At 48.2% G+C, this 27,543-nt stretch overlaps 2 protein-coding genes across 2 annotated transcripts; both read right to left on the bottom strand.

Moving 5' to 3' along the window:
• Positions 1-403: 403 nt before the first annotated feature.
• On the bottom strand, positions 404-27,543 carry LOC116981582 (zinc finger protein 271-like). The gene is made up of 4 exons (XM_033034705.1): positions 27,205-27,543; positions 9,455-10,583; positions 3,351-3,357; positions 404-1,359 (listed from the first exon to the last, which is right to left on the bottom strand). Exons 1-4 carry the CDS (start codon positions 27,497-27,499, stop codon positions 598-600), a joined length of 2,193 nt encoding a protein of 730 aa, XP_032890596.1. The 5' UTR covers positions 27,500-27,543; the 3' UTR covers positions 404-597.
• Positions 13,237-16,097, bottom strand: LOC116981561 (gastrula zinc finger protein XlCGF52.1-like). The gene is made up of 2 exons (XM_033034672.1): positions 15,997-16,097; positions 13,237-14,310 (listed from the first exon to the last, which is right to left on the bottom strand). The coding sequence occupies exon 2, from the start codon at positions 14,219-14,221 to the stop codon at positions 13,346-13,348; it is 876 nt and encodes a 291-aa protein (XP_032890563.1). The 5' UTR covers positions 14,222-14,310; positions 15,997-16,097; the 3' UTR covers positions 13,237-13,345.

Here is a 27,543-nt window from a genome sequence, read left to right as displayed (position 1 = left end):
GGCAGGGACCAGCTGGGCCGAATGGTCTCTCTCTGTACACTGAGTGTGTTGCATAAACAGCGACGACCCTAGATAGAGTTGACAAAAAAACTCACTGATTGATCACAGGTCCAGGTTATTAAACAGCAGCCCAGTTATAGGAGGCACCGACATCAGCAGAACAAACTGCAGCTGTGCCCAGAGACCAGTATCCAGTCCTGGGTTTATGTTTAGGTTAGAGATGCAGCGCGGAAACAGGCCCTTCGGCCCACCGGGTCCGCGCCGGCCAGCAATCCCCGCACATTAACACTATCCTACACCCACTAGGGACAATTTTTACATTTACCAAACCAATTAACCTACAAACCTGTACGTCTTTGGAGTGTGGCAGAAAACCGAAGATCTTGGAGAAAACCCACGCAGGTCACGGGGAGAATGTAGAAACTCCGCACACACAGCACCCGTAGTCAGGATGGAACTCGGCTATCTGGCGTTGCATTCGCTGTAAGGCAGCAACTCTGCTGCTGCGCCACCTTGACGAACATCAGCAGTAACCACAGAGGCCAACACCTGCGGTCGCTCACCTGGATTCAGCGACGGTGAACAGACAAGCTGAATTTAAACGTCATCCTCAGTGTGAATCTGTCGGTGTGCCAGTAGTTGGGACGAGCGGGTGAAGCCCTTGCCGCACACGGAGCAGGTGTAGGGCCTCTCGCCGGTGTGGGTCCGCCGGTGGGTCAGCAGCTCTGACGACTGGGTGAAGCCCTTGCCGCACTCTGGGCAGGTGAAGGGCCTGACGCCGGTGTGGATCCGCTGGTGCGCCCTCAGGTTGGGCAGCAGAGTGAAGCCCTTCCCGCAGTCGGAGCAGGTGAAGGGCCTCTCGCCGGTGTGCACCCGCTGGTGGGTGATCAGGTTGGATGACTGGGTGAACCTCTTCCCGCACTCGTCGCAGGAGAACGGCCTCTCGCCCGTGTGGACCCGCTGGTGGATCAGCAGCTGGGACGTCCGAGTGAAGCCCTTGCCGCACTCGGAGCAGGTGAACGGCCTCTCCCCCGTGTGGACCCTCTGGTGGGTCAGCAGCTCCGACGACTGAATGAACGCCTTCCCGCACATGGAGCAGCTGAAGGGTCTCTCCCCGGTGTGGATCCGTTGGTGGGTCCTCAAGTTGGACAAGAGAGTGAAGCCCCTCCCGCATTCGGAGCAGGTGAAGGGCCTCTCTCCGGTGTGGACCCGCTGGTGTGTGATCAGGTTGGACGACTGGGTGAATCTCTTCCCGCACTCGTTGCAGGTGAACGGCCTCTCACCGGTGTGGACCCGCTGGTGGATCAGCAGCTGGGACGTCCGAGCAAACGCCTTCCCACAGTCGGAGCAGATGAATAACTTCTCCACACCGTGAACTCTCCGGCGGGTCAACACATCAGGAGTCGCAGTGAGTCCCTCCCACGCTTGGACCGTCGTGTGTTCAGCCTCCTGCGCCGATGTGCTGGCGTGTCCCTCCTCCATGCTCGACGATCGATGACATTCACGTGCCGGAGAGACAACGAACGCCGCAGATCCGATGAGATGTTCCTGCCATTCCCATGCAAATCCTCCGCCCGCTTTTCCCTGTAAAAGGAGTTCACAAAACACATTGAGGATAGACATAAAATGCTGGAGTAACTGTATGGGTCAGGTAGCATGTCTGGAGAAAAGGAATAGATGACATTTTGGGTCGAGGCCCTTCTTCACAATGGCAGGCAGTGACTAGTGGGGTACCGCAAGGCTCAGTGCTGGGACCCCAGCTATTTACAATATATATTAATGATCTGGATGAGGGAATTGAAGGCAATATCTCCAAGTTTGCGGATGACACTAAGCTGGGGGGCAGTGTTAGCTGTGAGGAGGATGCTAGGAGACTGCAAGGTGACTTGGATAGGCTGGGTGAGTGGGCAAATGTTTGGCAGATGCAGTATAATGTGGATAAATATGAGGTTATCCATTTTGGTGGCAAAAACAGGAAAGCAGACTATTATCTAAATGGTGGCAGACTAGGAAAAGGGGAGATGCAGCGAGACCTGGGTGTCATGGTACACCAGTCATTGAAAGTGGGCATGCAGGTGCAGCAGGCAGTGAAGAAAGCGAATGGTATGTTAGCTTTCATAGCAAAAGGATTTGAGTATAGGAGCAGGGAGGTTCTACTGCAGTTGTACAGGGTCTTGGTGAGACCACACCTGGAGTATTGCGTACAGTTTTGGTCTCCAAATCTGAGGAAGGACATTATTGCCATAGAGGGAGTGCAGAGAAGGTTCACCATACTGATTCTTGGGATGTCAGGACTGTCTTATGAAGAAAGACTGGATAGACTTGGTTTATACTCTCTAGAATTTAGGAGATTGAGAGGGGATCTTATAGAAACTTACAAAATTCTTAAGGGGTTGGACAGGCTAGATGCAGGAAGATTGCTCCCGATGTTGGGGAAGTCCAGGACAAGGGGTCACAGCTTAAGGATAAGGGGGAAATCCTTTAAAACCGAGATGAGAAGAACTTTTTTCACACAGAGAGTGGTGAATCTCTGGAACTCCCTGCCACAGAGGGTAGTCGAGGCCAGTTCATTGGCTATATTTAAGAGGGAGTTAGATGTGGCTAAGGGGATCAGAGGGTATGGAGAGAAGGCAGGTACGGGATACTGAGTGGATGATCAGCCATGATCATATTGAATGGCGGTGCAGGCTTAAAGGGCCGAATGGCCTACTCCTGCACCTAATTTCTATGTTTCTATGTTTCAGTGAAGAGGGAAATTGGAGGCATGAAGAGGTACAAAGAACAAAAGAATGAAAGGTATGAAAAGAACAAATCAAGGACAGCAAGGATGATCAAGAACAGGTGGAACCCACATTGTTGTGGAAGAAGGAACTGCAGATGCTGGTTGAAACTGAAGATAGACACAAAAAGCTGGAGTAACTCAGCGGGACAGGCAGCATCTCTGGAGACAAGGAATGGGTGATGTTTCGGGTGGAGACCCTTCAGCCTTTTAAACTGCAGTGACTCCGGTGTCATCAAATACTCATCGTCCGTTAACCCAATCATTCCTGGGATTATTCTCGGGGGATTGAAACTGGAAAAGAGAGGTGGGACTATCCTACCAACAATTAGAGGGCAGTCCTGAACAACTGAGTCTGAAGAAGGGTCTTGACTCAAAACGTCACCCATTCCTTCTCTCCAGAGATGCTGCCTGTCCTGTTGCATTCCTCCTGCTATCTGTGTCTATCTTCGATCCATTGCTGGACACGCTAGAGGCAGGAAACATGTTCCCGACGTTGGGGGAGTCCAGAACCAAGGGCCACAGTTTAAGAATAAGGGGTAGGCCATTTAGAATGGAGACGAGGAAACACTTTTTCACTCAGAGAGTTGTGAGTCTGTGGAATTCTCTGCCTCAGAGGGCGGTGGAGGCCAGTTCTCTGGAAACTTCCAAGAGAGAGCTAGATAGGGCTCTTAAAGATAGCGTAGCGAAGATATGGGGAGAAGGAAGGAACGGGGTACTGATTGGGGATGATCAGCCATGATCACATTGAATGGCGGTGCTGGCTTGAAGGGCCGCATGGCCTACTCCTGCACCTATTGTCTATTGTCAATGGAAGGGAGATGGTTTGCGTGATGGTCTGGGCTGCGTTCAATGGGCAATTTTTTGCAGACTTGGACGGAGCTGTTCCCAAACTGTGCTGTGACACTTCACGATAAGATACTTTCGATGGCACATCTGTAAAACATTCAACTGAATGTTGCCACAAAAGATGCTGTGATCTCTGGACACTGCACAGGATTTACAACCAGAATTTGATGAGGGGTTGTGATGGGATGAAAAATTGGCAGAAAATTTCTCATCCACTCGTACGAAAATGTTCTTTTTGGAAAGTTAAATGTTTAAGAAAGAACTGCACATGCTGGAAAAATCGAAGGTCGACAAACAGAGTCTCGACCCGAAACGTCGCCTATTCCTTCACTCCATAGATGCTGCCTCACCCGCTGAGTTTCTCCTGAGTTTCATGGAAAGTTAACTTAGTTTTAGTAAATAGATACAACATGGTAACAGGTTCAATGGTCCATAGTTATAGAGTGAAACAGTGTGGAAACAGGCCCTTCTGCCCAACTTGCCCACACCGGCCAACATGTCGCAGCTACACCAGTCCCACCTGCCTGCGTTTGGTCCATATCTCCCTAAACCTGTCCTATCCATGTACCTGTCTAACTGTTTCTTAAACTTTGGGATAGTCCCTGCCTCAACTACCTCCTCTGACAACTTGTTCCATCAGCCCACCACCCTTGGTATGAAAAGTTACCCCTCTGATTCCTTTTAAATCTCTTCCCCTTCACCTTGAACTTATGTCCTCTGGTCCTCCATTCCCCTACTCTGGGCAAGAGACTCTGTGTATCTACCCGATCTATTCCTCTCATGATTTTATACACCTCCATAAGATTATCCCTCATCCTCCTGCACTCCAAGGAATAGAGACCCAGCCTGCTCAACCTCTCCCTGTACCTCATACCCTCGAGTCCTGGCAACATCCTCGTAAATCTTCTCTGAACCCTTTCAAGCTTGACAATATCTTTCCTATAACATGGTGCCCAGAACTGAACACATACTCTAAATGCATTCTCACCAACGTCTTATACAACTGCAACATGACCTACCAACTTCTATATTCAATATCATCACACTTTCTTAGCCACTCCTTAAACATTTTGGGCAATTTTACAGAGACCAATTAACCTGCAAACCCACAGATCTTTGGGACGTGGGAGAAAACCAGGACACCCGGAGGAAACCCAAGTGATCACAGGGTGAACATGCAAACTCCACATTGCTGCCTTAGAGCGAGACCTGTACTCGATCCTGATTACGGGTAGACTGTACGGAGTTTGTACGTTCTCCCTGTGACCGTGTGGTTTTTCTCCAGGTGCTCCAGTTTTCTCTTACACTCCAGAGAAATGCAGGTTTGCAGGTTAAGTGGCTTGGATAAAATTGTAAATTGTCCCTGGTGCGTAGAATAGTGCTAGTATCGGGGATGATTGCTCGATGGAGCGGACTCAGTGGGCAGAAGGGCCTGTTTCCATTTTGTATCACTAAATTATAAAGAGACCAACATTCTTGCACATATCTGGAGCTTGCTGTGTCTGAGACTGACATTGCCCCCTTCAGTTGCCAGGTTTTACCCGCCCCATCTCTCTTTTCCAGTTTCTTTCCCCCGAGAATTATCCCAGGCGAAGGCAGAATAGGCACAAATTGCTGGAGTAACTTAGAGGGAAAGGCAGCATCTCTGGGTAGAAAGAATGGGTGACATTTCGGGTCAAGACCCTTCCTCAGACACAAGGAACAGCAGATGCTGGAACCTTGAGCCAAGCACAAATTGCTGGAGTAACTCAGCGGGCCAAAGGCAGCATCTCCGGAGAACACGGATAGGCAACATTTCGGGTCGAGGTCTTTCTTGAGACTGATCATAAGTTATTAGAGCAGAATTCAGGAGGCAGAATAACCTTGAGAAGGAAAGATACATAGATGCAGGAGAAGGCCATTCGGCCCTTTGAGCCATTCAATGTGATCTTGGCTGATCATCCGCAATCAGTACCCCGTTCCTGCCTTCTCCCCATATCCCTTGATTCAAGGGGTCTGAAGAAGGGTTTCGGCCCGAAACGTTGCCTATCTCCTTCGCTCCATAGATGCTGCTGCACCCGCTGAATTTCTCCAGCATTTTTGTGTACCTTCCCTTGATTCAAGAGTGCTTTATTGTCAAAGATAGAACAATGAAATTCTTACTTCCGAAGAGCTCTGTCTAACTCTCTACTGAAAGCATTTTTTTCACACAGAGAGTGGTGAATCTCTGGAACTCCCTGCCACAGAGGGTAGTCGAGGCCAGTTCATTGGCTATATTTAAGAGGGAGTTAGATGTGGCCCTTGTGGCTAAGGGGATCAGGGGGTATGGAGAGAAGGCAGGTACAGGATACTGAGTTGGATGATCAGCCATGATCATATTGAATGGCGGTGCAGGCTCGAAGGGCCGAATGGCCTACTCCTGCACCTAATTTCTATGTTTCTATGTTTCTATCCAGTAGTGAATCGGCCTCCACTGCCCTCTGAGGCAGAGAAACTCCCCAGATTCACAACGGGGTGAGTTGCTTTGATTGAATATCGGCGCAGACTTGATGGAGGGGAATGGTTGAATTCCGCCCCTATAACTTATGATCATTCTCAAGAAGGGTCTCAACCCGAAACGTTGCCTATCCACGTCCCCCAGAGATGCTGCCTGTGGCCCGCCGAGTTACTCCAACACTTGCCGCATGGTCTTTCTGTGCTTGGTCCACAGGGGACATTGTGGTCCCGGAGAGGAGGAGGGGGGGGAGAGAAGGACCGGCACCGTCCCCAGGTGACGGGCCACCGTGTCCCCGAGGGACCGCACCGATTCTCCCCGCAGCCGGGGGCCGCTCCTCAGGCCGGGCCTCGGTGCTGACTGATCCCGCGCCCGGATCCCCGCTCCTACCCGCCGCCGATCCTCCGGAGTCTTTTGTCCACGGACCGCATGCGCGCCTTGTCCCCATCACTTCCGGGCTCTCCGCGCCTGCGCGCTTGGCTTCGCCTGCAACATAGGGCGAGTTCTGGGGCGCGGAGGTTTCTGGGTAAATAATGCGCCATGGAAGTTACCTGAAATAAACCGGCTCAGCGATCCCCAATGGACAACAGACACTTGGTTCTGGAGAAGCTCAGCGGGTGCAGCAGCATCTATGGAGCGAAGGAAATAGGCAACGTTTCGGGCAGAAACCCTTCTTAGAAACATAGAAAATAGGAGCAGGAGTAGGCCATTTGGTCCTTCAAGCCTGCACTGCCATTCAATATGATCATGGCTGATCATCCAACTCAGTATCCTGTACCTGCCTTCTCTCCATACCCCCTGATCCCTTTAACCACAAGGGCCACATCTAACTCCCTCTTAAATATAACCAATGAACTGGCCACAACTATCTTCTGTGGCAGAGAATTCCAGAGATTCACCACTCTCTGTGTGAAAAATGTTTTCCTCATCTCGGTCGTAAAAGATTTCCCCCTTATCCTTAAACTGTGACCCCTTGTTCTGGACTTCCCCAACATCGGGAACAATCTTCCTGCATCTAGCCTGTCCAACCCCTTAAGAATTTTGTAAGTTTCTATAAGATCCCCCCTCAATCTTCTAAATTCTAGTGAGTACAAACCGAGTCTATCCAGTCTTTCTTCATATGAAAGGCCTGACAACCCAGGAATCAGACTGTTAATGATCTTCTTAATGATCAGTCTGAAGAAGGGTTTCGGCCCGAAACGTTGCCCATTTCCTTCGCTCCATAGATGCTGCTGAGTTTCTCCAGCACTTCTGTCTATCTTCGATTTTCCAGCATCTGCAGTTCCTTCCTAGACACTTGGTTCTTGTATGTGGAGAGTCCACGTACAAGCGACCTCTCTGGTCGATCACGTGTGAAAATCATTACACTTACAAGTGCCAAATATTGCAAATATCAGACTCATGAACCAATGACAAGTTTCACCTACCCACCCTCACCGGAGTCATGAGAGGGGGAGGAAGTACAAGAATATTCCATTGGAATCATCCCAGGTGGGCCGAATGGCCTCTCTTTGTACATTGCATGCAGAGAGACACAGGGTTTACAACAGAACTCATTTATTTGCCACAGATCCAAGATATTAAATTCCAGGCAGTTATAGGGATTACAAGCAGCAGCCTAACAAAGGTCCCCAGTGGAGGTCTCTCTATAAGGGAGTCCTCCCCCTTTACATCGGGGACCTGGTGCGAAGAGTGTTGCACAGGGCCGTGGTGTGTAATAAATATTTGAGTCGGTTCACGGACTCGCCAGCTGCCTGTAACGTCTGCGGCGAAGAAGAGACTATGTTCCACGTGTACACGGAGTGTAAGAGGTTGCAGCTCCTCTACGAGTATCTGAAAGGGCTGCTCCTCAAGTCTTGGTTTCATTTTAGTCCCACGATTCTGGTATTTGGGTACAAGGCAGGGAGTGGGGAGGGTCGATCGGGAGGGTGGGATCTTCCTGTCTGTCTGCTCCTGGGCCTGGCCAGATGGCCATTCGCGGGTCCAGGCAGCGGGTAGTCGACGGTCACACCAGAGTCAGCTGCCTGCCCCTCTTCCGGGCCTATGTTAGTGCTCGCGTGTCCCTGGAGATTGAACAGGTGGTGTCCACGGGGACTCTGTAGGCCTTCTGTGAACGCTGGTCGCCACAGGGGGTCGAGTGCATTTATAGATATAGAAGCAACTATTGTATTACAATGATTGCCTGATGCAATGTGACATTTGAACGTTTCTGTACCTTCTGGTACACTGTGAGTTAGGGTTACGGTTTATTCAATAAGGAATTATTGAATAAAGTCCTTGGAAGGAAAAAAAAACAAACAGAAACAGCATAACAAATCCGAACCGTGCCCAGTGGTCAGTGTTCAGTCCTGGGCGTGATGGTATCCGATGTCAGAGTCCAGTTTAGAGATACAACGCAGAAACAGGCCCGTCGGCTCATTGGGTCCGTGCCGACCAGCGATCCCCGCACATTAACTACCGGTTGGGGTGTAACCGTGAGGAACAGCTACCTAGATTTACAGTCCAAAAAAAAGATAGAAACTAAGGTAATACAAGAGGGAGCTGAAGGTGTCAAAACAGCGGAAGTTTGACACGCGGCCATTTTTCGTGGAGATTTAAAGCATGCCGAAATATCGGGAATTATCGCGTTTGCTCGCAGCATTTAATCAAAAGTGGCATTATTGACTGTTATCTTTATTCATTTGTTTAGATGAAAAGTTAACCAGTTAGAAATCCGTCAGTTTCGCGTGGTTTGTTGCCCCTTCAGTTCACTCTTGTATTTACCTTCGTATTTTCTTTCTCTTTGGAACTCTAAAGTAAGATAGCTGTGTCTCACGGTCACCACCCCGACTTGCACACTTATTTACGCAGGCCAAAAACTAACCATTTTAGCGGTTCCCTATTTTACTGACGGATTTCATAACTGTTAATACTTTTCATCTAACAAATGAATAAAGATAACAGTCAATAATGCCACTTTGATGAAATGCTGATTCTACACCTACTAGGGACAATTTTTACATTTACCAAGCCAATTAACCTACAAACCTGCACGTCTTTAGAGCGTGGGAGGAAACCGAAGATCTCGGAGAAAACCCACGCAGATCACGAGTGAATGTGCAAACTCCATACAGAGAGCACCCGCAGAAAGGATCGAACCCGGGTCTCCGGCGCTGCACTCACTATAAGACAGCAACTCTACCTCTGCGCGACCCTGACCACCCAGTTTTGACCGGCTCCGTGCCAAAGGGCCTGTCCGCTACAGTGCAGCTGTGCAGCACTCAGTTCTGCCAGCCGCGTCTCACCGCGATTCCTTCTGCCGTTCGCGGCTCGCTGAGCCCCTCCGCTCGCCAGAACCGGTTCACGACTTCTACCTAGTGTGAATTTGCCTGTGCCTCCTCAGATGGCCGGCTTGAGTGAATCCCTTGCCACAATCGGGACAGGAAAATGGTTTCTCGCCAGTGTGCACTCGTTGGTGGGTTCTCAGCTGATCAAAGTGAGCAAAGCCCTTCCCACACTCAGAGCAGCTGAATGGCCTCTCCCCGGTGTGAATACTCTGGTGTTTCAGTAATGAAGATAAATGAGCAAACACCTTCCCACACTCAGTACAGGTGTACGGCCTCTCCCCGGTGTGAATTCTCTGGTGTGATAGTAACGCAGATGATTCAATGAATCTCTTTCCACACTCAGAGCAGGTGAACGGCCTGTCCCCCGTGTGAATTCTCTGGTGTCTCAGCAGCTGAAATGATCCAATGAACCCCTTCCCACACTCAGAGCAGGTGAACGGCCTCTCCCCGGTGTGAATTCTCTGGTGTGTCAGTAACGCACATGATTCAATGAATCGCTTCCCACACTCAGAGCAGGTAAACGGCCTCTCCCCCGTGTGAATTCTCTGGTGTCTCAGCAGCTGAAATGATGCAATGAACCCCTTCCCACACTCTGGGCAGACAAATGGCCTCTCCCCAGTGTGAGTTCGCTGGTGCCTCCTCAACTGGCTTGCTTCAGAGAATCCCTTCCCACAATCGGGACAGGCAAATGCTTTCTCCACAGTGTGAACTTGCTGGTGGGTCACCAGGCGGGAAGCATGGTTGAATCCCCTCTCGCAGTCGGAGCAGGTGAAGGGCCTCTCTCCGGTGTGGACCTGCTGGTGCGTGATCACGTTGGATGACTGGGTGAATCTCTTTCCGCACTCGCTGCAGGTGATCGGCTTCTCATCGGTGTGGACCCGCTGGTGGATCAGCAGCTGGGACGTCCCAGCAAACGCCTCCCCACAGTCGGAGCAGATGAATAATTTCTCCATGTCGTGAACTCTCCGGCGGGTCAACACATCAGGAGTCGCAGTGAATCCCTCCCACGCTTGGACCGTCGTGTGTCCGGCCTCCTGCGACGATGTGCTGGCGTGTCCCTCCTCCATGCTCGACGATCGATGACATTCACGTGCCGGAGAGACAGCGAATGCCGCTGATCCAATGGGATGTTCCTGACATTCCCGCTCGCACTTCCCTGTAAAAGGAGTTCACAAAACACATTGAGGATAGACATAAAATGCTGGAGTAAATCCGCGGGTCAGGTAGCATTTCTGGAGAAAAGGAATAGCTAATGTTTCGATTCGAGACCCATCGTCTGACTGAGTCGGGAGAGGGAAAGTGTAGGCAGGAGGAGGTACAAAGAACAAGAGTATGAAAGAAGCAAATCAAGGCCAGCAAGGATGATCAAGGAAAGATCCATGATCCATTGTTGATTGTGAAAGAGTTGATACCGAGGGGGTATGAACATTGTGTGCTCCATATTTACATGATCCTCCAATGAGGTCGATAGTTGCTCAAGACTCTGTCGGAAAGAACTGCAAATTCTGGTTTAAATCGTAGGTAGATCACAAAGTGCTGGAGTAACTGAGGGCCGCACCGATTCTCCCCGCAGCCGGGGGCCGCTCCTCAGGCCGGGCCTCGGTGCTGACTGATCCCGCGCCCGGATCCCCGCTCCTACCCGCCGCCGCCGATCCTCCGGAGTCTTTTGTCCAAAGGAGTCGTTTGTCGTTTGTCCGCACCACTTCCGGGTTTCTCCGCGCCTGCGCGCTTGGCATCGCCTGTAACATAGGGCGAGTTCTGGGGCGCGATGGTTTCTGGGTAAAAAGGACGCCATGGAAGTTACCTGCGATCACCGGCGAGAATTCGCCAGCGGCAAACAGTCAGTCATTGTTGCCATGTGGAAACTCTGGTGGCAATTTAACACAGCAAGCTCCGACATAGATATATTCAATTTTAAGTGAAAATCACAACTCCTAAAGGGGTTAGAAATTTGAAATAGTTGCGTCCTAAGGACAATTTCTAGAAAACCACGTTGGACCACCAAGCGGTTTTAGAACTGGAGGGTTAACCTGGAGCAATTTCAATGTCGGTTTTCCCCCCACAAGACTCAAAATAAAGATATCTTTAACAGCTGACAGCCAAATGGTTTGAACAAACCCCAACTGTGCCCAGGATTTGACATTTCAGTTTAGTCTTGTTTATTGTCACGTGTACAGTGACTTCAGAAATTTGAACAACCAGACTCAGAGGAAGAAGAAATACAAGAACATTCCAAAGGAGTCAACAGAGGAGAAAGACAGGCAGTGACCAGATGGGCCGAATGGTCACAGTAATGGCAATTTCTATATTTTCCTATCTCCAACTTTCCATTGACCTTACTACACAGGTAAGTGGGAGTGATCTTATGTAGATCAAAAGAACAGATCTTCCAGTCGTTATTTCTTTATTGAAACAGTTGAAGCGCCCCCCAAGTGGCCAAAATAATACTGCTAGAAATATCTAGAGAAAATAATATAATATGCCAACAGTAACTAGCCTACACGTAAATGGTGCCTTCAGCCTCTCAATGTACATTGTGTGCTGAGAGACACAGGGTTTACAACATAATTGATTTATTTGTCACTGATCCAAGATATTAAATTCCCGACCACTTATAGGAATTATTATCAACATCGGAACAAACCCCAACTGTGTCCAGCGACCAAGGTTGAATCCTGGGTGTGATGAACATCAGCAGTACCCGCACAGTCCAACACCAGCAGTGACAGGTGAGTGGCCTCTCCCCCAATGTGAATTCTCAGCTGGGTCAATAAAGAAATAACGACTGGAATCTCAGCTGGGTCACCAGGTTAGATTTACCAGTGAAACTACCACAGTTGGGAGAGGCAACTGGTTTCTCGCTGGTGGGTCATCAGGTGTGAATACTGAGTGAATCCCTTCCCACACTCGGAGCAGATGAACGGCCTCTCCCCGGTGTGAACTCCCTTGTGCGTCGTTAACGTGGACAGATGAGTGGATCGCTTCCCACACTCGGAGCAGATGAAGGGCTTCTCGCCGGTGTGAATGCGCTGATGTGTTTGCAATGCATTAGTCACTGAACCCCTTCCCGCACTCGAACCATGTGAACGGCCTCTCCCGTGTGAATTAGCTCGTGCTTCTTCAACTGGCTTGCTTGAGTGAATCCCTTCCCACAATCGGGACAGGCCGCCCCCCCCAGAATAAACAGAGGAGGAAGAAATACAAGAACATTCCAGAGGAGTCATCATAACAGAAAGACTGGCATGGGCCGAGTGGCCTCGCAATGTACATTTGCATGCAGAGAGACACAGGGTTTACAACAGAACGTATTTATTTGTCACTGATCCAAGACATTAAATTCCCAACCACTTATAGGAATTACTAACAACATCGGAACAAACCCCAACTGTGTCCAGCGACCAAGGTTCAGTCCTGGGTGTGATGAACATCAGCAGTACCCGCGCAGTCCAACACCAGCAGTCGCTTGTGGACTTGCAACTGGACTCAGCAACCGTGATGGTTAAACGGTGAACCAAAACCTTACTTCAAATGCCCGCGCCCCCACCCAGCGTGAACGAGCTGGTGTCAACAGCTCAGATAATCAAGTGAATCCCTTCCCACACACGAAACAGGCGAGTGGCCTCTCCCCCGGTGTGAATTCTCTGGTGGGTCACCAGGTTAGATTTATCAGTGAAACTACCCACAGTTGGGAGAGGCAACTGGTTTCTCCACAGCGTGAACTCACCAGGTGGGAATATTGTGTGAATCCCTTCCCACACCCGGAACAGTTGAAGGGCTTCTCGCCGGTGTGAATGCGCTGATGTGTCTTCAAGCTGCTCATTTGAACGAATCCCTTGCCACAATCAGAACAGATGAACGGCCTCTCCCCAGTGTGAGTTCTCTGGAGCCCCTCCGCTCGCCACAACCGGTTCATGACTTCTACTTGGTGTGAATTTGCCTGTGCCTCCTCAGATTGCCGGCTTGAGCGAATCCCTTGCCACAATCGGGACAGGAAAATGGTTTCTCGCCAGTGTGCACTCGCTGGTGGGTTCCCAGCTGGTAAAAGTGAGCAAAGCCCTTCCCACATTCAGAGCAGCTGAACGGCCTCTCCCCGGTGTGAATACTCTGGTGTTTCAGTAATGAAGATAAATGAGCGAACACCTTCCCACACTCAGTACAGGTGTACGGCCTCTCCCCGGTGTGAATTCTCTGGTGTGTCATTAACGCAGATGATTCAATGAATCTCTTCCCACACTCAGAGCAGGTGAACGGCCTCTCCCCCGTGTGAATTCTCTGGTGTCTCAGCAGCTGAAATGATCTAATAAACCCCTTCCCACACTCTGAGCAGACATATGACCTCTCCCCAGTGTGAGCTCGCTGGTGCCTCCTCAACTGGCCTGCTTCATAGAATCCCTTCCCACAATCGGGACAGGCAAATGGTTTCTCCGCAGCGTGAACTTGCTGGTGGGTCACCAGGCGGGAAGCATGGTTGAATCCCCTCTCGCAGTCGGAGCAGGTGAAGGGCCTCTCTCCGGTGTGGACCCGCTGGTGTGTGATCACGTTGGGTGACTGGGTGAATCTCTTCCCGCACTCGCTGCAGGTGAACGGCTTCTCATCGGTGTGGACCCGCTGGTGGATCAGCAGCTGGGACGTCCCAGCAAACGCCTCCCCACAGTCGGAGCAGGTGAATAATTTCTCCATGTCGTGAACTCTCTGGCTGGACAACACATCAGGAGTCGCAGTGAATCCCTCCCAAGCTTGGACCGTCGTGTGTCCGGCCTCCTGTGCCGATGTGCTGGTGTGTCCCTCCTCCATGCTCAGCGATCGTTTACATTCACGCGCCGGAGAGACAACAAATGCCGCAGATCCGATGGGATGTTCCTGACATTCCCGCTCGCTCTTCCCTGTAAAAGGAGTTCACAAAACACATTGTGGATAGACAAAAAATGCTGGAGTAAATCCACGGGTCAGGTAGTATTTCTGGAGAAAAGGAATAGGTAATGTTTCCAGTCGAGACCCATCGTCTGACTGAGTCGGGAGAGGGAAATTGTAGGTAGGAGGAGGTACAAAGAACAAGAGTATGAAAGAAGCAAATCAAGGATGATCAAGGAAAGATCCATGATCCATTATTGGCTGTGAAAGAGTTGATACCGAGGGGGTATGAACATTGTGTGCTCCATATTTACATGATTTACATGAGGTCGATAGTTGTTCAGGACTCTGTAGGGAACTGCAAATGCTGGTTTAAATTGAAGGTAGATCACAAAATGCTGGAGCAACTCAGCGGGACAGGCAGCATCTCTGGAGAGACGGAATGGGTGACGTTTTGGGTCGAGACCCTTCCTCAGGTTCAGTTGTTCAGGACTGATCTCTAATTGTTGGTAGGATTGTCCTACCTCTCTTTTCCAGTTAAACTCCCCCGAGAGTAATTCCAGGAATGATTGGGTTAATGTACGATGAGTGTTTAACACTGGACCTGTAATCACTGGAGTTTAAAAGGATAATGGGGGGGACCTCATTTAAGCCTACTGATTATTGAAAGGCCATGTGGAGTGGATGTTTCCACTAATGGGAGAATCTAGGACCAGAAGCCATAGCCTCAGAATAAAAGGATGTACCTGCAGAAAGGAGATGAGTAATTTATTTAGCCAGAGGGTGGTGAATCTGTGGAAATCATTGCCACAGCCGACTATGGAGGCCGTCAATGGATATTTGAAAGGCGAAGATGGACAGATTCTTGATTAGTATTGGTGTCATGGGGTTATGTACGGGAATGTTAGGCAGGAGAATGGGGTTGAGAACGAAAGATGGATCAGCCATGATTGAACGGTAGAGTCTACCACCGGGTGGCACCGTACGATGGCATCCTCGCCAACAATCCGTCTTGTCCCTTCCATCTTTTGTTGTTTTCAAGTCAAGTCAAGTCAAGTTTATTCGTCACATACACATACGAGATGTGCAGAGAAATGAAAAGTGGCAATGCTCGCGGACTTTGTGCAAAAAGACAAACAAACAAACAACCAAACAAACTACAAACAGAATGGAACATATTATTTTACATATTAAATATTGTGGGCGGAAGGAAAAAGAGAAAAAAAACAGCACTTTAAAAAAAAAGCAGTAGAGTGGTACAGTAAAAGTTGAGTTTACAGTCCTAATGGCCTGTGGGAAGAAACTCCTTCTCAACCTCTCCGTTCTCACCGCATGGCAACGGAGGCGTTTGCCTGACCGTAGCAGCTGGAACAGTCCGTTACTGGGGTGGAAGGGGTCTCCCATGATTTTATTGGCTCTGGAGTTGCACCTCCTGATGTATAGTTCCTGCAGGGGGGGCGAGTGTAGTTCCCATAATGCGTTCGGCCGAACGCACTGCTCGCAGCAGAGCCTTCTTGTCCTGGGCAGAGCAATTCCCAAACCAGATGGTAATATTTCCGGACAAGATGCCGGACAACATTTAATCTGTTGTTAAATGTATGTTTTAATCTTTAGTTTTGCATGATGGGGGAGGGGGTGGGGGAAACTTTTAAAAATCTCTTTCCTCAACGGAGACGCAACCTTTTCCGTGTCGTATCCCCGTCCGTACTGCGGCCTACCATCGTGGAGCTGGCGGCCTCTTGCTGAGGATCGACCTTGGATGCTCCAATCGCGGGAGCCTGCAGACTTAACAGCGGATAGGGTCCGACTTAGGGAGCTCCAAGTCGCCCTGACTGCGGATGGTTCGATTGCCCCAAAATGCAGGAGAAAAGGAGATAAATATTGCCTTCCATCACAGTGCGCTGTGGTGGGTGTTTATGTTAAATTTGATGTCTTGTTGCTTTTTCTTGGTTTGATTGAAAATGGCAAATCAAATTATTTGTTTCTTCTTCTTACATACTTGGCGAATACATTTCCTTAGAAACATAGAAAATCGAGCCAGCACCGCCATTCACTGTGATCATGGCTGATCGTCCCCAATTAATAACCCGTGCCTGCCTTCTCCCCCATATCCATGGATTCCACCAGCCCCTAGAGCTCTATCTAACTCTCTCTTAAATCCATCCAGTGATTTGGCCTCCACTGCCCTCTGTGGCAGGGAATTCCACAAATTCACAACTCTCTGGGTGAAAACGTTTTTTCTCACCTCAGCCTTAAATGACCTCCCCTTTATCCGAAGACTGTGGCCCCTGGTTCTCGACTCGCCCAACATTGGGAACATTTTTCCTGCATCTAGCTTGTCCAGTCCTTTTATTAATTTATGTTTCTACAGGATACCCCTCATCATTCTAAACTCCAGTGAATACAAGCCTGGTCTTTTCAATCTTTCATCATATGATTTGCGGACGATACAAAAATGGGAGGAAAAGTAGGGGATGAGGAGGATAGGAAGAGTCTGCAAAAGGATATAGATAAGCTAGGTGAGTGGGCAACAACTTGGCAGATGAAGTTTAATACTAATAAATGTGAAGTCATTCACTTTGGGGAAAAAAATGATAGGGCAAGTTATTTTCTAAATGAGGAGGAGCTGCGTTGTAATGCAACGCAAAGGGATCTAGGGGTATTAGTACATGAATCACTAAAAGTTAGTATGCAGGTGCAGCAAGCAATCAGGAAGGCCAATGGAGTTTTGGCCTTTATTGCTAGGGGGATTGAGTATAAAAACACGGAGGTCTTGCTGCAGCTGTACACAGTATTAGTGAGACCACATTTGGAATACTGTGTACAGTTCTGGGGTCCATACTTAAGAAAGGATGTACTAGCCCTGGAGGCAGTGCAGCGAAGGTTTACAAGATTAATTCCTGCAATGAGGGGATTGACATATGAGGAAAGGTTAAGTAGGCTGGAACTCTACTCTTTGGAGTTTAGAAGAATGAGAGGCGATCTCATTGAAACATATAAGATCGTGAGGGGCCTTGATCGGGTGGATGCACCGAGGATGTTCCCAATGATCGGGGAAACTAGAACTAGGGGACATAGTTGCAGAATAAGGGGGGGCTCTTTTAAAACGGAGATGAGGAAGAACTTCTTCACCCAGAGGGTGGTTAATTTATGGAATTCACTGCCCCAGGGAGCAGTGGAAGCAGAAACTTTAAATATATTTAAGACTAAAATAGATGGTTTTTTAGCTGCCAAGGGGATAAGGGGCTACGGGGAGAGGGCAGGGATATGGACCTAGGTATGGTTAGTATAGTAAGACCTGAGTGATCTCCTGGACAAGTGTCGATCGCCTGGATTGGGGTCGGAGAGGAATTTCCCGGATTTTTTTCCCGAATTGGACCTGGGTTTTTATCCGGTTTTTTGCCTCTCCCAGGAGATCACGAGATTTTTGGGGTGGAGAGGGGTGATAGCGGTATAAAGGGGAGGGTAGTGTCTTGTGTTCTGTGTCTTGTGTCTACTGTTTGTGGGTAAGTGTGTCTGTTTAGTGTTCAGCCATGAGCGAATGGCGGTGCGGGCTCGACGGACCTGGTGGTCTACTCTCGCACCTACTTTCTATGTTTCTATGTTTCTATGATAGTCCCGCCATCCCAGGGATCAATCTCGTGAACCTACACTGCACTGAACCTCAATCACAAGGATGTCCTTCCTCAAATTAGGAGACCAAAACTGTACACAATACTCCAGATGTGGTCTTACCAGAGCTATATACAACTGTAAAAAAAACCTCTCTACTGCTAAATTGAAATCCTCTTGTTATGAAGGCCAACACTCCATTAGCTTTCTTCACTGCCTGCTGTACCTGCACGCCAACTTTCAGTGTACAAGGACACCCAGGTCTCGCTGTACATCCTGCTGTACCTGCAAGCCAACATTCAATGTACAAGGACACCCAGGTCTCACTGGACATCCGCCTTACCCAACCTAACCCCATTGAGATAATAATCTGCCCCCATGTTTTTGCCACCAAAGTGGATCACCTCATATTTCTCCAAATTAAACTGCATCTGCCCATGCACTCCCCCATCCTGTCCGTCACCCTACAACCTCCTAACATCATCTTCACAGTTGACACTGCCACCCAGCTTTGTGTCATCCGCAAACTTGCTAGTGTTGCTCCTAATTCCCTCTTCCAAATCATTAAAATATATGGTAAACAGTTGCGGCCCCAACACCGAGCCTTGCGGCACTCCACTCGCCACTGCCTGCCATTCTGAAAAGGACCCGTTCACTCCTACTCTTTGCTTCCTGTCTGCCAAACAATTTTCTATCCATGTCAACACCCTACCCCCAATACCATGCGCTCTAATTTTAGTCACCAGTCTCCGTGCGGGACCTTATCAAAAGCTTTCTGAAAGTCTAGATACACTACATCCACTGGCTCCCCTTCATCCATTTTACTTGTCACATCCTCAAAATATTCCAGAAGATTAGTCAAGCATGATTTTCCTTTCATAAATCCATGTTGACTTGGACTAATCCTTTTACTGCTATCCAAATGTCCCATTATAATTGACTCCAGCATCTTTCCCACCACCGAAGTCAGGCTAACTGGTCTGTAATTCCCCGTTTTCTCTCTCGCTCCTTTCTTGAAAAGTGGGATGACATTAGCTATCCTCCAATCCATAGGAACTGATCCTGAAACTATTTAACATTGGAAAATGATCACCAATGCGTCCACTATTTCTAGAGCCACCTCCCTGAGGACCCTGGGATGCAGACCATCAGGCCCAGGGGATTTATCATCCTTCAGCCCCATTAGCCTACCCAATACTATTTCTCGCCTAATAAAATTTTCTTTCAGTTCCTCTACCCCCTTAGATCCTCTGTCCTCCAGTATATCTGGGAGATTGTTTGTGTCTTCTGATCTGAAGTACCTGTTCAGCTCTTCTGCCATTTCCTTGTTCCCCGTAATAATTTCACCCGTGTCTGCCTTCAAGGGACCCACATTTGACTTTGCTATTCTTCTTCCTTTAACATATCTAAAGAAGCTTTTATTGTCCTTTACATTCCTGGCCAGCTTCCCCTCGTACTTCATCTTTTCAGCCCGTATTGCCCATTTTGTTTCCTTCTGTTGTCCTATGAAAGTTTCCCAATCCTCAGGCTTCCGACTACTCTTTGCTGTGTTATACTCATCAGCTCTTCCAAACCCACTACCTGCTCCCTCGACCCTCTCCCCACTCCCCTGCTGAAGTCCTGCCTCCCCGTTCTCTGCCCCTACCTCACTAATCTCTTCAACTCCTCATTGTCCCAAGGAATTGTCCGCTCCGCTTTCAAAACTGCTGCTGTTACACCAATCTTAAAGAAACCTGGTCTTGATCCCTCCTCTCTCATTAACTACCGCCCAATCTCAAACCTCCCCTTTGTTTCAAAAACCCTGGAGCGTATCGTTGCGTCGCAACTTCATTCCCACCTCCTTGCGTATAACCTACTTGAACCCCTCCAATCTGGCTTTCGCCCCCTCCATAGCACAGAAACTGCTCTCCTCAAAGCCCTCAACGACCTCCTCACCTCTGCTGACACTGGTTCCCTCAACATCCTCATCCTCCTCGACCTGAGCGCAGCCTTCGATACAGTGAACCATAACATCCTGCTCACCAGACTCAAAGACCTCGGCATTGAAGGCTCTGCACTCAGCTGGCTCCGTTCCTACCTTTCCAACAGATCCCACTTCATCTCTCTCCACAACCACACCTCTGCTACAGCCACAGTCACTCAAGGTGTTCCCCAAGGCTCCGTACTCGGCCCCCTCCTCTTCATCATCTACATCCTCCCCCTTGGTCAGATACTCCGCCACTTCAACCTGGACTTCCACTGTTACGCTGATGACACCCAGATCTACCTCGGCACCAAATCCCCCCACAACCACCCCCCCCCCTCTCCCATATCAACTCCTGTTTGTCAGCTATAAAAACCTGGATGCAACATAATTTCCTCAACAGCGATAAGACAGAATTCCTCCTCATAGGCTCTAAAGCCACACTCAGCAAACTCAATAACCCCACTCTCACCATCGACGGCACCACTGTCTCCCCATCTCCCCAGGCCCGCAACCTTGGCGTGATCTTTGATTCCACCCTCTCCCTTGAGCCTCACATCCGCCATGTCATTAAAACCTCCTTCTTTCATCTCCACAACATCGCCAAACTCAGACCCTCTCTCACACCTCCCGCTGCTGAAAGACTCATCCATGCCTTCATCTCCTCCCGACTGGACTACTGCAACTCTCGTCTCCTTGGCATCCGCTCCACCTACATCAACCGACTCCAACTGGCCAGAACGCAGCCGCCCGACTCATTACCCACACCAAATCCGGGCATCACATCACTCCAGTCCTCAAACAACTTCACTGGCTTCCCATCTCCCACCGGATCAACTACAAAATCCTGATCCTCACCTACAAAGCCCTCCACCATCTGGCCCCCCCCATATCTCACTGACCTCCTCTCCCCCTACCAACCCTGACGGTCCCTCAGATCCACATCAGCCGGTCTCCTCTCCATCCACAAGTCCAACCTCCGCAGTTTTGGGGACAGAGCCTTCTCCAGGGCAGCTCCCAGGCTCTGGAACTCCCTCCCCCAACTGATCCGCAATTCTGTGTCCCTCACCATCTTCCAGTCCCGCCTCAAGACCCATCTCTTCACCTCTGCCTATCCTTAGCCCCACGTCCCCCTCCCTTTTCGTCTGTGCATTAATTGCCTCATATTGTGTTTTGTATTGAATTCTGTCTTTACTTTGTGTACTAGTCACGTCTCTACTATTTGTTTCATTCCCCTTACATGTTTTTCCTCTACCTGCTAAATTTTTGTAAGGTGTCCTTGAGACTCTTGAAAGGCGCCCATAAATAAAATTTATTATTATTATTTTTATACATCTTTTCTTTTAATTTTATTCTATCCCTAACTTCTCTTGTCAGCCACGGTTGCCTCCTACTCCCCTTAGAATCTTTCTTCCTTTTTGGAATGAAATGATCCTGCGTCTTCCGGATTATGCCCAGAAATTCCTGCCATTGCTGTTCCACCGTCATTCCTGCTAGGATCCCTTTCTGGTCTCCCTTGGCCAGCTCCTCTCCCATGCCTTCATAGTCCCCTTTGTTCAACTGTATCTCTGACACTTCCGATTTAACCTTTTCCTTCACAAATTGCAGATTAAAACTAATCGTATTATGATCACTACCTCCAAGCGGTTCCTTTACCTTGAGTTCTCTTATTAAATATGCTTCATTGGACAACACTAAATCCAGAATTGCCTTTCTCTGGTCGGCTCCATTACAAGCTGCTTTAAGAATCCATCTCAGAGGCACTCTACAAACTCTCTTTCTTGGGGTCCTGAACCAACCTGATTTTCCCAGTCTACCTGCATATTGAAATCCCCCATCACCACAGTGGCATTACCTTTGTTACATGCCAATTTTAACTCCTGCTGCAACTTACACCCTACATCCGGGCTACTATTTGGGGGTCTGTAGATAACACCAATTAATGTGTCTTCTTGCCTTTATAATTCCTCAATCAATCCACAGTGACTCTACCTCGTCAGTCCCTATGTCTTCCCTCACAAGGGACTGAATTCCATCCCTCACCAGCAGAGCTACCCCCCTCCTCTGCCCACCTGCCTGTCCTTTCTATAAGATGTATAACCCTGAATATGAAGTTCCCAGGCCCGATCCTCCTGCAGCCACGTCTCGGTAATCCTCACAATGTCCTATCTACCAACCTCTAACTGAGCCTCAAGCTCATCTACTTTACTTCTTATACTTTGCGTATTCAAATACAATACTTTTAATTCCTTACGCATCTCACCTTTCACATTGATCCTTATTGCACTTGGCCATACTCTCCTATCCCTTTGTGAGCTTTCTTTCCCGTTAACTCTGTGGTCATTAACTCTCCCTTTAATCCCTTTCCCTTTAACGCCGTCCTTGACTATCCCATTTGACACCCCACCCCCCTTATTTAGTTTAAAACCACCTGTGTCGTAGTGGCAAAACTGCCTGCCAGAATGCCGGTTCCCCCACCTGTTAAGATGCAATCCGTCCCATTTGTACAGTTCCCCTTTACTCCAAAACAGATCCCAGTGGTCTAAGAATTTAACTCGCTGTCCCCTGCACCAGTTCCTCGGCCACACATTCAGGTCCTGTATCTCCCTGTTCCTGCTCTCGCCAGCACGAGGAACTGGAAGTAAACCGGAGATAACCACCCTGGAGGTCCTGCTTTTCAGCACTTTTCCAAGCTCTCTAAAATCACGCTTCAGAATATTCATCCCCTTCTTTCCGACATTGTTTGTGCCAACATGCACTACAACTTCCAGCTGTTCACCTTCACCCTTAAGGATTTTCTGCACTCTGTCCGTGACATCCTGGATCCTGGCACCAGGGAGGCAGCACACCATCCTCGAATCCCGTCTGTTGCCGCAGAATCCCCTGTCCGTACCTCTCACAATGGAGTCTCCAACTACCACAGCAGTGCCTGACGTCGGCCTCTTTGGTTTTGGCTCAACAGTACTTTTTGCTTCGCAAGCCAGTGCACCGCTCAGTGTGTTAACGTATTTTGTCCCTTCTAAGTGGGTGAATCTGTTCACAAGAGGTACAACACCCGAGGACCTTTACATTCCATGTTTCCATCCCCTTCTCACCATCACCCACCTTCTCTCTTCCAGTACCGTAGATATAGGGAGGTTTCACGGCAGTCAGGTCACGACCCATGACCCGTACTGTTGCTAGGCTACTCCAAATGGATTACATGCGATGTACTGCAGGTAGGCACTTACCATTGTTTCCAACGTAGCGGGCCCGTTAAAATCCGCTGAAATGGTCAATTTTTGCGCTGTAAATAATTATGGAAATCTGGATAAGCGTGAGAGACATTTAGCCTACTTCAGAATTCCAAAAGTGAGGAGAAATGACAGTAGATAAAAATGAGAGCTGAAGTGACAACAACAGCCAGAGTGCTTGGCGAACATTGGCCGTTTGCTCACTGCATTTCATCAACAGCAAGGCATTATTTGTGTTTTTTTTTAATTCCTTTGGCATCTAAAAAGTTTCAGAAGTGATAAATCTGGCTGTAATTTTTTTTAATCGCCCATGGTTCTCGTGGGTTTTTACATACAAAATGAAAACGCATCTGAAGAAACATTTACAGCCAGATTTATCACTTCTGATCATTTTTAGATACCAAAGGAATCAAGAAAAAACACAAATAATGCCTTACTTGGTGGTTTTAAACTGAATAAGGGGGGTGGGGTGTCGAATGGGCTAGTGGAGGATGGAGTTAAAGGGAAAGGGTTTCTTAAATGTGTGAGCGTAGAGACAGAGGGGTGTAAAATGAGGGTAGAAGCAATAGGTAGCAAGGTGAAAAGTAAAAGTGGCAGGCAGACAAAACCAGGGCAAAAATCAAAAAGGGCCACTTTTCAACAAAATTGTATAAGGGGTAAGAGTGTTGTAAAAACACGCCTGAAGGCTTTGTGTCTCAATGCAAGGAGCATTCGTAATAAGGTGGATGAGTTGAATGTGCAGATAGCTATTAATGACTATGATATAGTTGGGATCACGGAGACATGGCTCCAGGGTGACCAAGGCTGGGAGCTGAACATCCAGGGATATTCAATATTCAGGAGGGATAGAGAGAAAGAAAAAGGAGGTGGGGTAGCGTTGCTGATTAGAGAGAAGATTTAACGCAATGGAAAGGAAGGACATTAGTTTGCAGGATGTGGAATCGGTATGGGTAGAGCTGCGAAACACTAAGGGGCAGAAAACGCTGGTGGGTGTTGTGTACAGGCCACCTAACAGTAGTAGTGAAATTGGAGATGGTATCAAACAGGAAATTAGAAATGCGTGCGACAAAGGCAAAACCGTTATAATGGGTGACTTCAATCTACATATAGATTGGGTGAATCAAATTGGCAGGGGTGCTGAGGAAGAGGATTTTTTGGAATGTATGCGGGATAGTTATCTAAATCAACATATAACCATATAACAATTACAGCACGGAAACAGGCCATCTCGACCCTTCTAGTCCGTGCCGAACACATAATCTCCCCTAGTCCCATATACCTGCACTCAGACCATAACCCTCCATTCCTTTCCCATCCATATAACTATCCAATTTATTTTTAAATGATAAAAACGAACCTGCCTCCACCACCTTCACTGGAAGCTCATTCCACACAGCTACCACTCTCTGAGGAACCAACGAGAGAGCAGGCTATTTTAGACTGGGTATTGAGTAATGAGGAAGGGTTAGTTAGCAGTCTTGTTGTACGTGCCCCCTTGGGCAAGAGTGACCATAATATGGTTGAGTTCTTCATTAGGATGGAGAGTGACATTGTTAATTCAGAAACAATGGTTCTGAACTTAAAGAAAGGTAACTTTGAGGGTATGAGACGTGAATTGGCCAAGATTGACTGGCAATTAATTCTAAAAGGGTTGACGGTGGATATGCAATGGAAGACATTTAAAGACTGCATGGATGAACTACAAAAATTGTTCATCCCAGTTTGGCAAAAGAATAAATCAGGGAAGGTAGTGCATCCGTGGATAACAAGGGAAATCAGGGATAGTATCAAAGCGAAGGATGATTCGTACAAATTAGCCAGAAAAAGCAGCAGACTGGGAGAAATTCAGAGACCAGCAGAGGAGGACAAAGGGCTTAATTAGGAAAGGAAAAATAGATTATGAAAGAAAACTGGCAGGGAACATAAAAACTGACTGCAAAAGTTTTTATAGATATGTGAAAAGAAAGAGATTAGTTAAAACAAATGTAGGTCCCTTGCAGTCAGAAACAGGTGAGTTGATCATGGGGAACAAGGATATGGCGGACCAATTGAATAACTACTTTGGTTCCGTCTTCACTAAGGAAGACATAAATAATCTGCCGGAAATAGCAGGGGACCGCGGGTCAAAGGAGTTGGAGGAATTGAGTGAAATCCAGGTTAGCCGGGAAGTGGTGTTGGGTAAATTGAATGGATTAAAGGCCGATAAATCCCCAGGGCCAGATAGGCTGCATCCCAGAGTACTTAAGGAAGTAGCTCCAGAAATAGTGGATGCATTAGTAATAATCTTTCAAAACTCTTTAGATTCTGGAGTAGTTCCTGAGGATTGGCGGGTAGCAAACGTAACCCCACTTTTTAAGAAGGGAGGGAGAGAGAAAACGGGGAATTACAGACCAGTTAGTCTAACATCGGTAGTGGGGAAACTGCTAGAGTCAGTTATTAAAGATGGGATAGCAGCACATTTGGAAAGTGGTGAAATCATTGGACAAAGTCAGCATGGATTTACAAAAGGTAAATCATGTCTGACGAATCTTATAGAATTTTTCGAGGATGTAACTAGTAGCGTGGATAGGGGAGAACCAGTGGATGTGGAGTATCTGGACTTCCAGAAGGCTTTTGACAAGGTCCCACGTAAGAGATTAGTTTACAAACTTAAAGCACACGGCATTGGGGGTTCAGTATTGATGTGGATAGAGAACTGGCTGGCAAACAGGAAGCAAAGAGTAGGAGTAAACGGGTCCTTTTCACAATGGCAGGCAGTGACTAGTGGGGTACCGCAAGGCTCAGTGCTGGGACCCCAGCTATTTACAATATATATTAATGATCTGGATGAGGGAATTGAAGGCAATATCTCCAAGTTTGCGGATGGCACTAAGCTGGGGGGCAGGGTTAGCTGTGAGGAGGATGCTAGGAGACTGCAAGGTGACTTGGATAGGCTGGGTGAGTGGGCAAATGTTTGGCAGATGCAGTATAATGTGGATAAATGTGAGGTTATCCATTTTGGTGGCAAAAACAGGAAAGCAGACTATTATCTAAATGATGGCCGACTAGGAAAAGGGGAGATGCAGCGAGACCTGGGTGTCATGGTACACCAGTCATTGAAAGTGGGCATGCAGGTGCAGCAGGCAGTGAAGAAAGCGAATGGTATGTTAGCTTTCATAGCAAAAGGATTTGAGTATAGGAGCAGGGAGGTTCTACTGCAGTTGTACAGGGTCTTGGTGAGACCACACCTGGAGTATTGCGTACAGTTTTGGTCTCCAAATCTGAGGAAAGACATTATTGCCATAGAGGGAGTGCAGAGAAGGTTCACCAGACTGATTCTTGGGATGTCAGGACTGTCTTATGAAGAAAGACTGGATAGACTTGGTTTATACTCTCTAGAATTTAGGAGATTGAGAGGGGATCTTATAGAAACTTACAAAATTCTTAAGGGGTTGGACAGGCTAGATGCAGGAAGATTGCTCCCGATGTTGGGGAAGTCCAGGACAAGGGGTCACAGTTTAAGGATAAGGGGGAAATCCTTTAAAACCGAGATGAGAAGAACTTTTTTCACACAGAGAGTGGTGAATCTCTGGAACGCCACAGAGGGTAGTCAAGGCCAGTTCATTGGCTATATTTAAGAGGGAGTTAGATGTGGCCCTTGTGGCTAAGGGGATTAGAGGGAATGGAGAGAAGGCAGGTACGGGATACTGAGTTGGATGATCAGCCATGATCATATTGAATGGCGGTGCAGGCTCGAAGGGCCGAATGGCCTACTCCTGCACCTAATTTCTATGTTTTCTATGAAATGCAGTGAGCAAACGCGATAATTCCCAATATTTTCAATGTTTACCAAGCACTTTAGCTGTTGTTGTGCCTTCAGTTCTCGCTTCATTTCGCTTCACGTTTGGAATTCTGAAGTTGGGTACATGTCTCTCACACTTACCCCGACTCCCACAATTTTTTTCAGCGCAAAAATTCAACATTTTGGCGGTTTTTAACAGGTAGGAGAGTACGCGTTTCTAGCATTAATAACATGTACCGGAAGTTACGGATGTCTTCCAGTTGGATTTAGCGGCTCCGTGCATGGAGCCCTGTGATCCAGTGACCTTTCGTGCAACCACCCTATATAGCAATCTTACCGTAGGACTCGTCGAGGAACGGCTCCGTTTTTCGGACAAACCTGAGGTCATCCACTTGCTTCTCCAGTTCCCCAACACGGTCCTTCAGGAGCTCTACCTGGATGCACTTCTCACATTTGTAGCAGCCAGTGGCACCAGTTATGTCCTTGACCTCCCACATACAGCAAGTATCGCACTGAATCAGCTTGGCTGACATCTCCTTCTTTCGTCTCTCCCTGCCCAGCGTTTTGCTTGTCGTTGTTTGGCAATACTTGTCGTTGTTAGGCAGCATGGCCATATCCTGCTCGCAGAACATATGAATCAGAATGTTTGCCAGAAATGCTGCCTGTCCCGCGGAGT

This window comes from Amblyraja radiata, chromosome 15, assembly GCF_010909765.2.
Source record: "Amblyraja radiata isolate CabotCenter1 chromosome 15, sAmbRad1.1.pri, whole genome shotgun sequence".
Taxonomy (NCBI): Eukaryota; Metazoa; Chordata; class Chondrichthyes; order Rajiformes; family Rajidae; genus Amblyraja; species Amblyraja radiata.
The sequence above is the reverse complement of the archived record's forward strand: the minus strand, read 5'-3'. Positions and strand labels throughout refer to the sequence as shown.

Excerpts from the sequence above, each read along its gene's own strand:
- LOC116981582 (XM_033034705.1), bottom strand. The coding sequence starts at position 27,499 with ATGTTCTGCGAGCAGGATATGGCCATGCTGCCTAACAACGACAAGTAT. Across the intron at positions 10,584-27,204 it reads GTTCCTCGACGAGTCCTACG|GGAAGTGCGAGCGGGAATGT; the intron begins GTAAGATTGCTA and ends CTCCTTTTACAG.
- LOC116981561 (XM_033034672.1), bottom strand. The coding sequence starts at position 14,221 with ATGGAGGAGGGACACACCAGCACATCGGCACAGGAGGCCGGACACACG.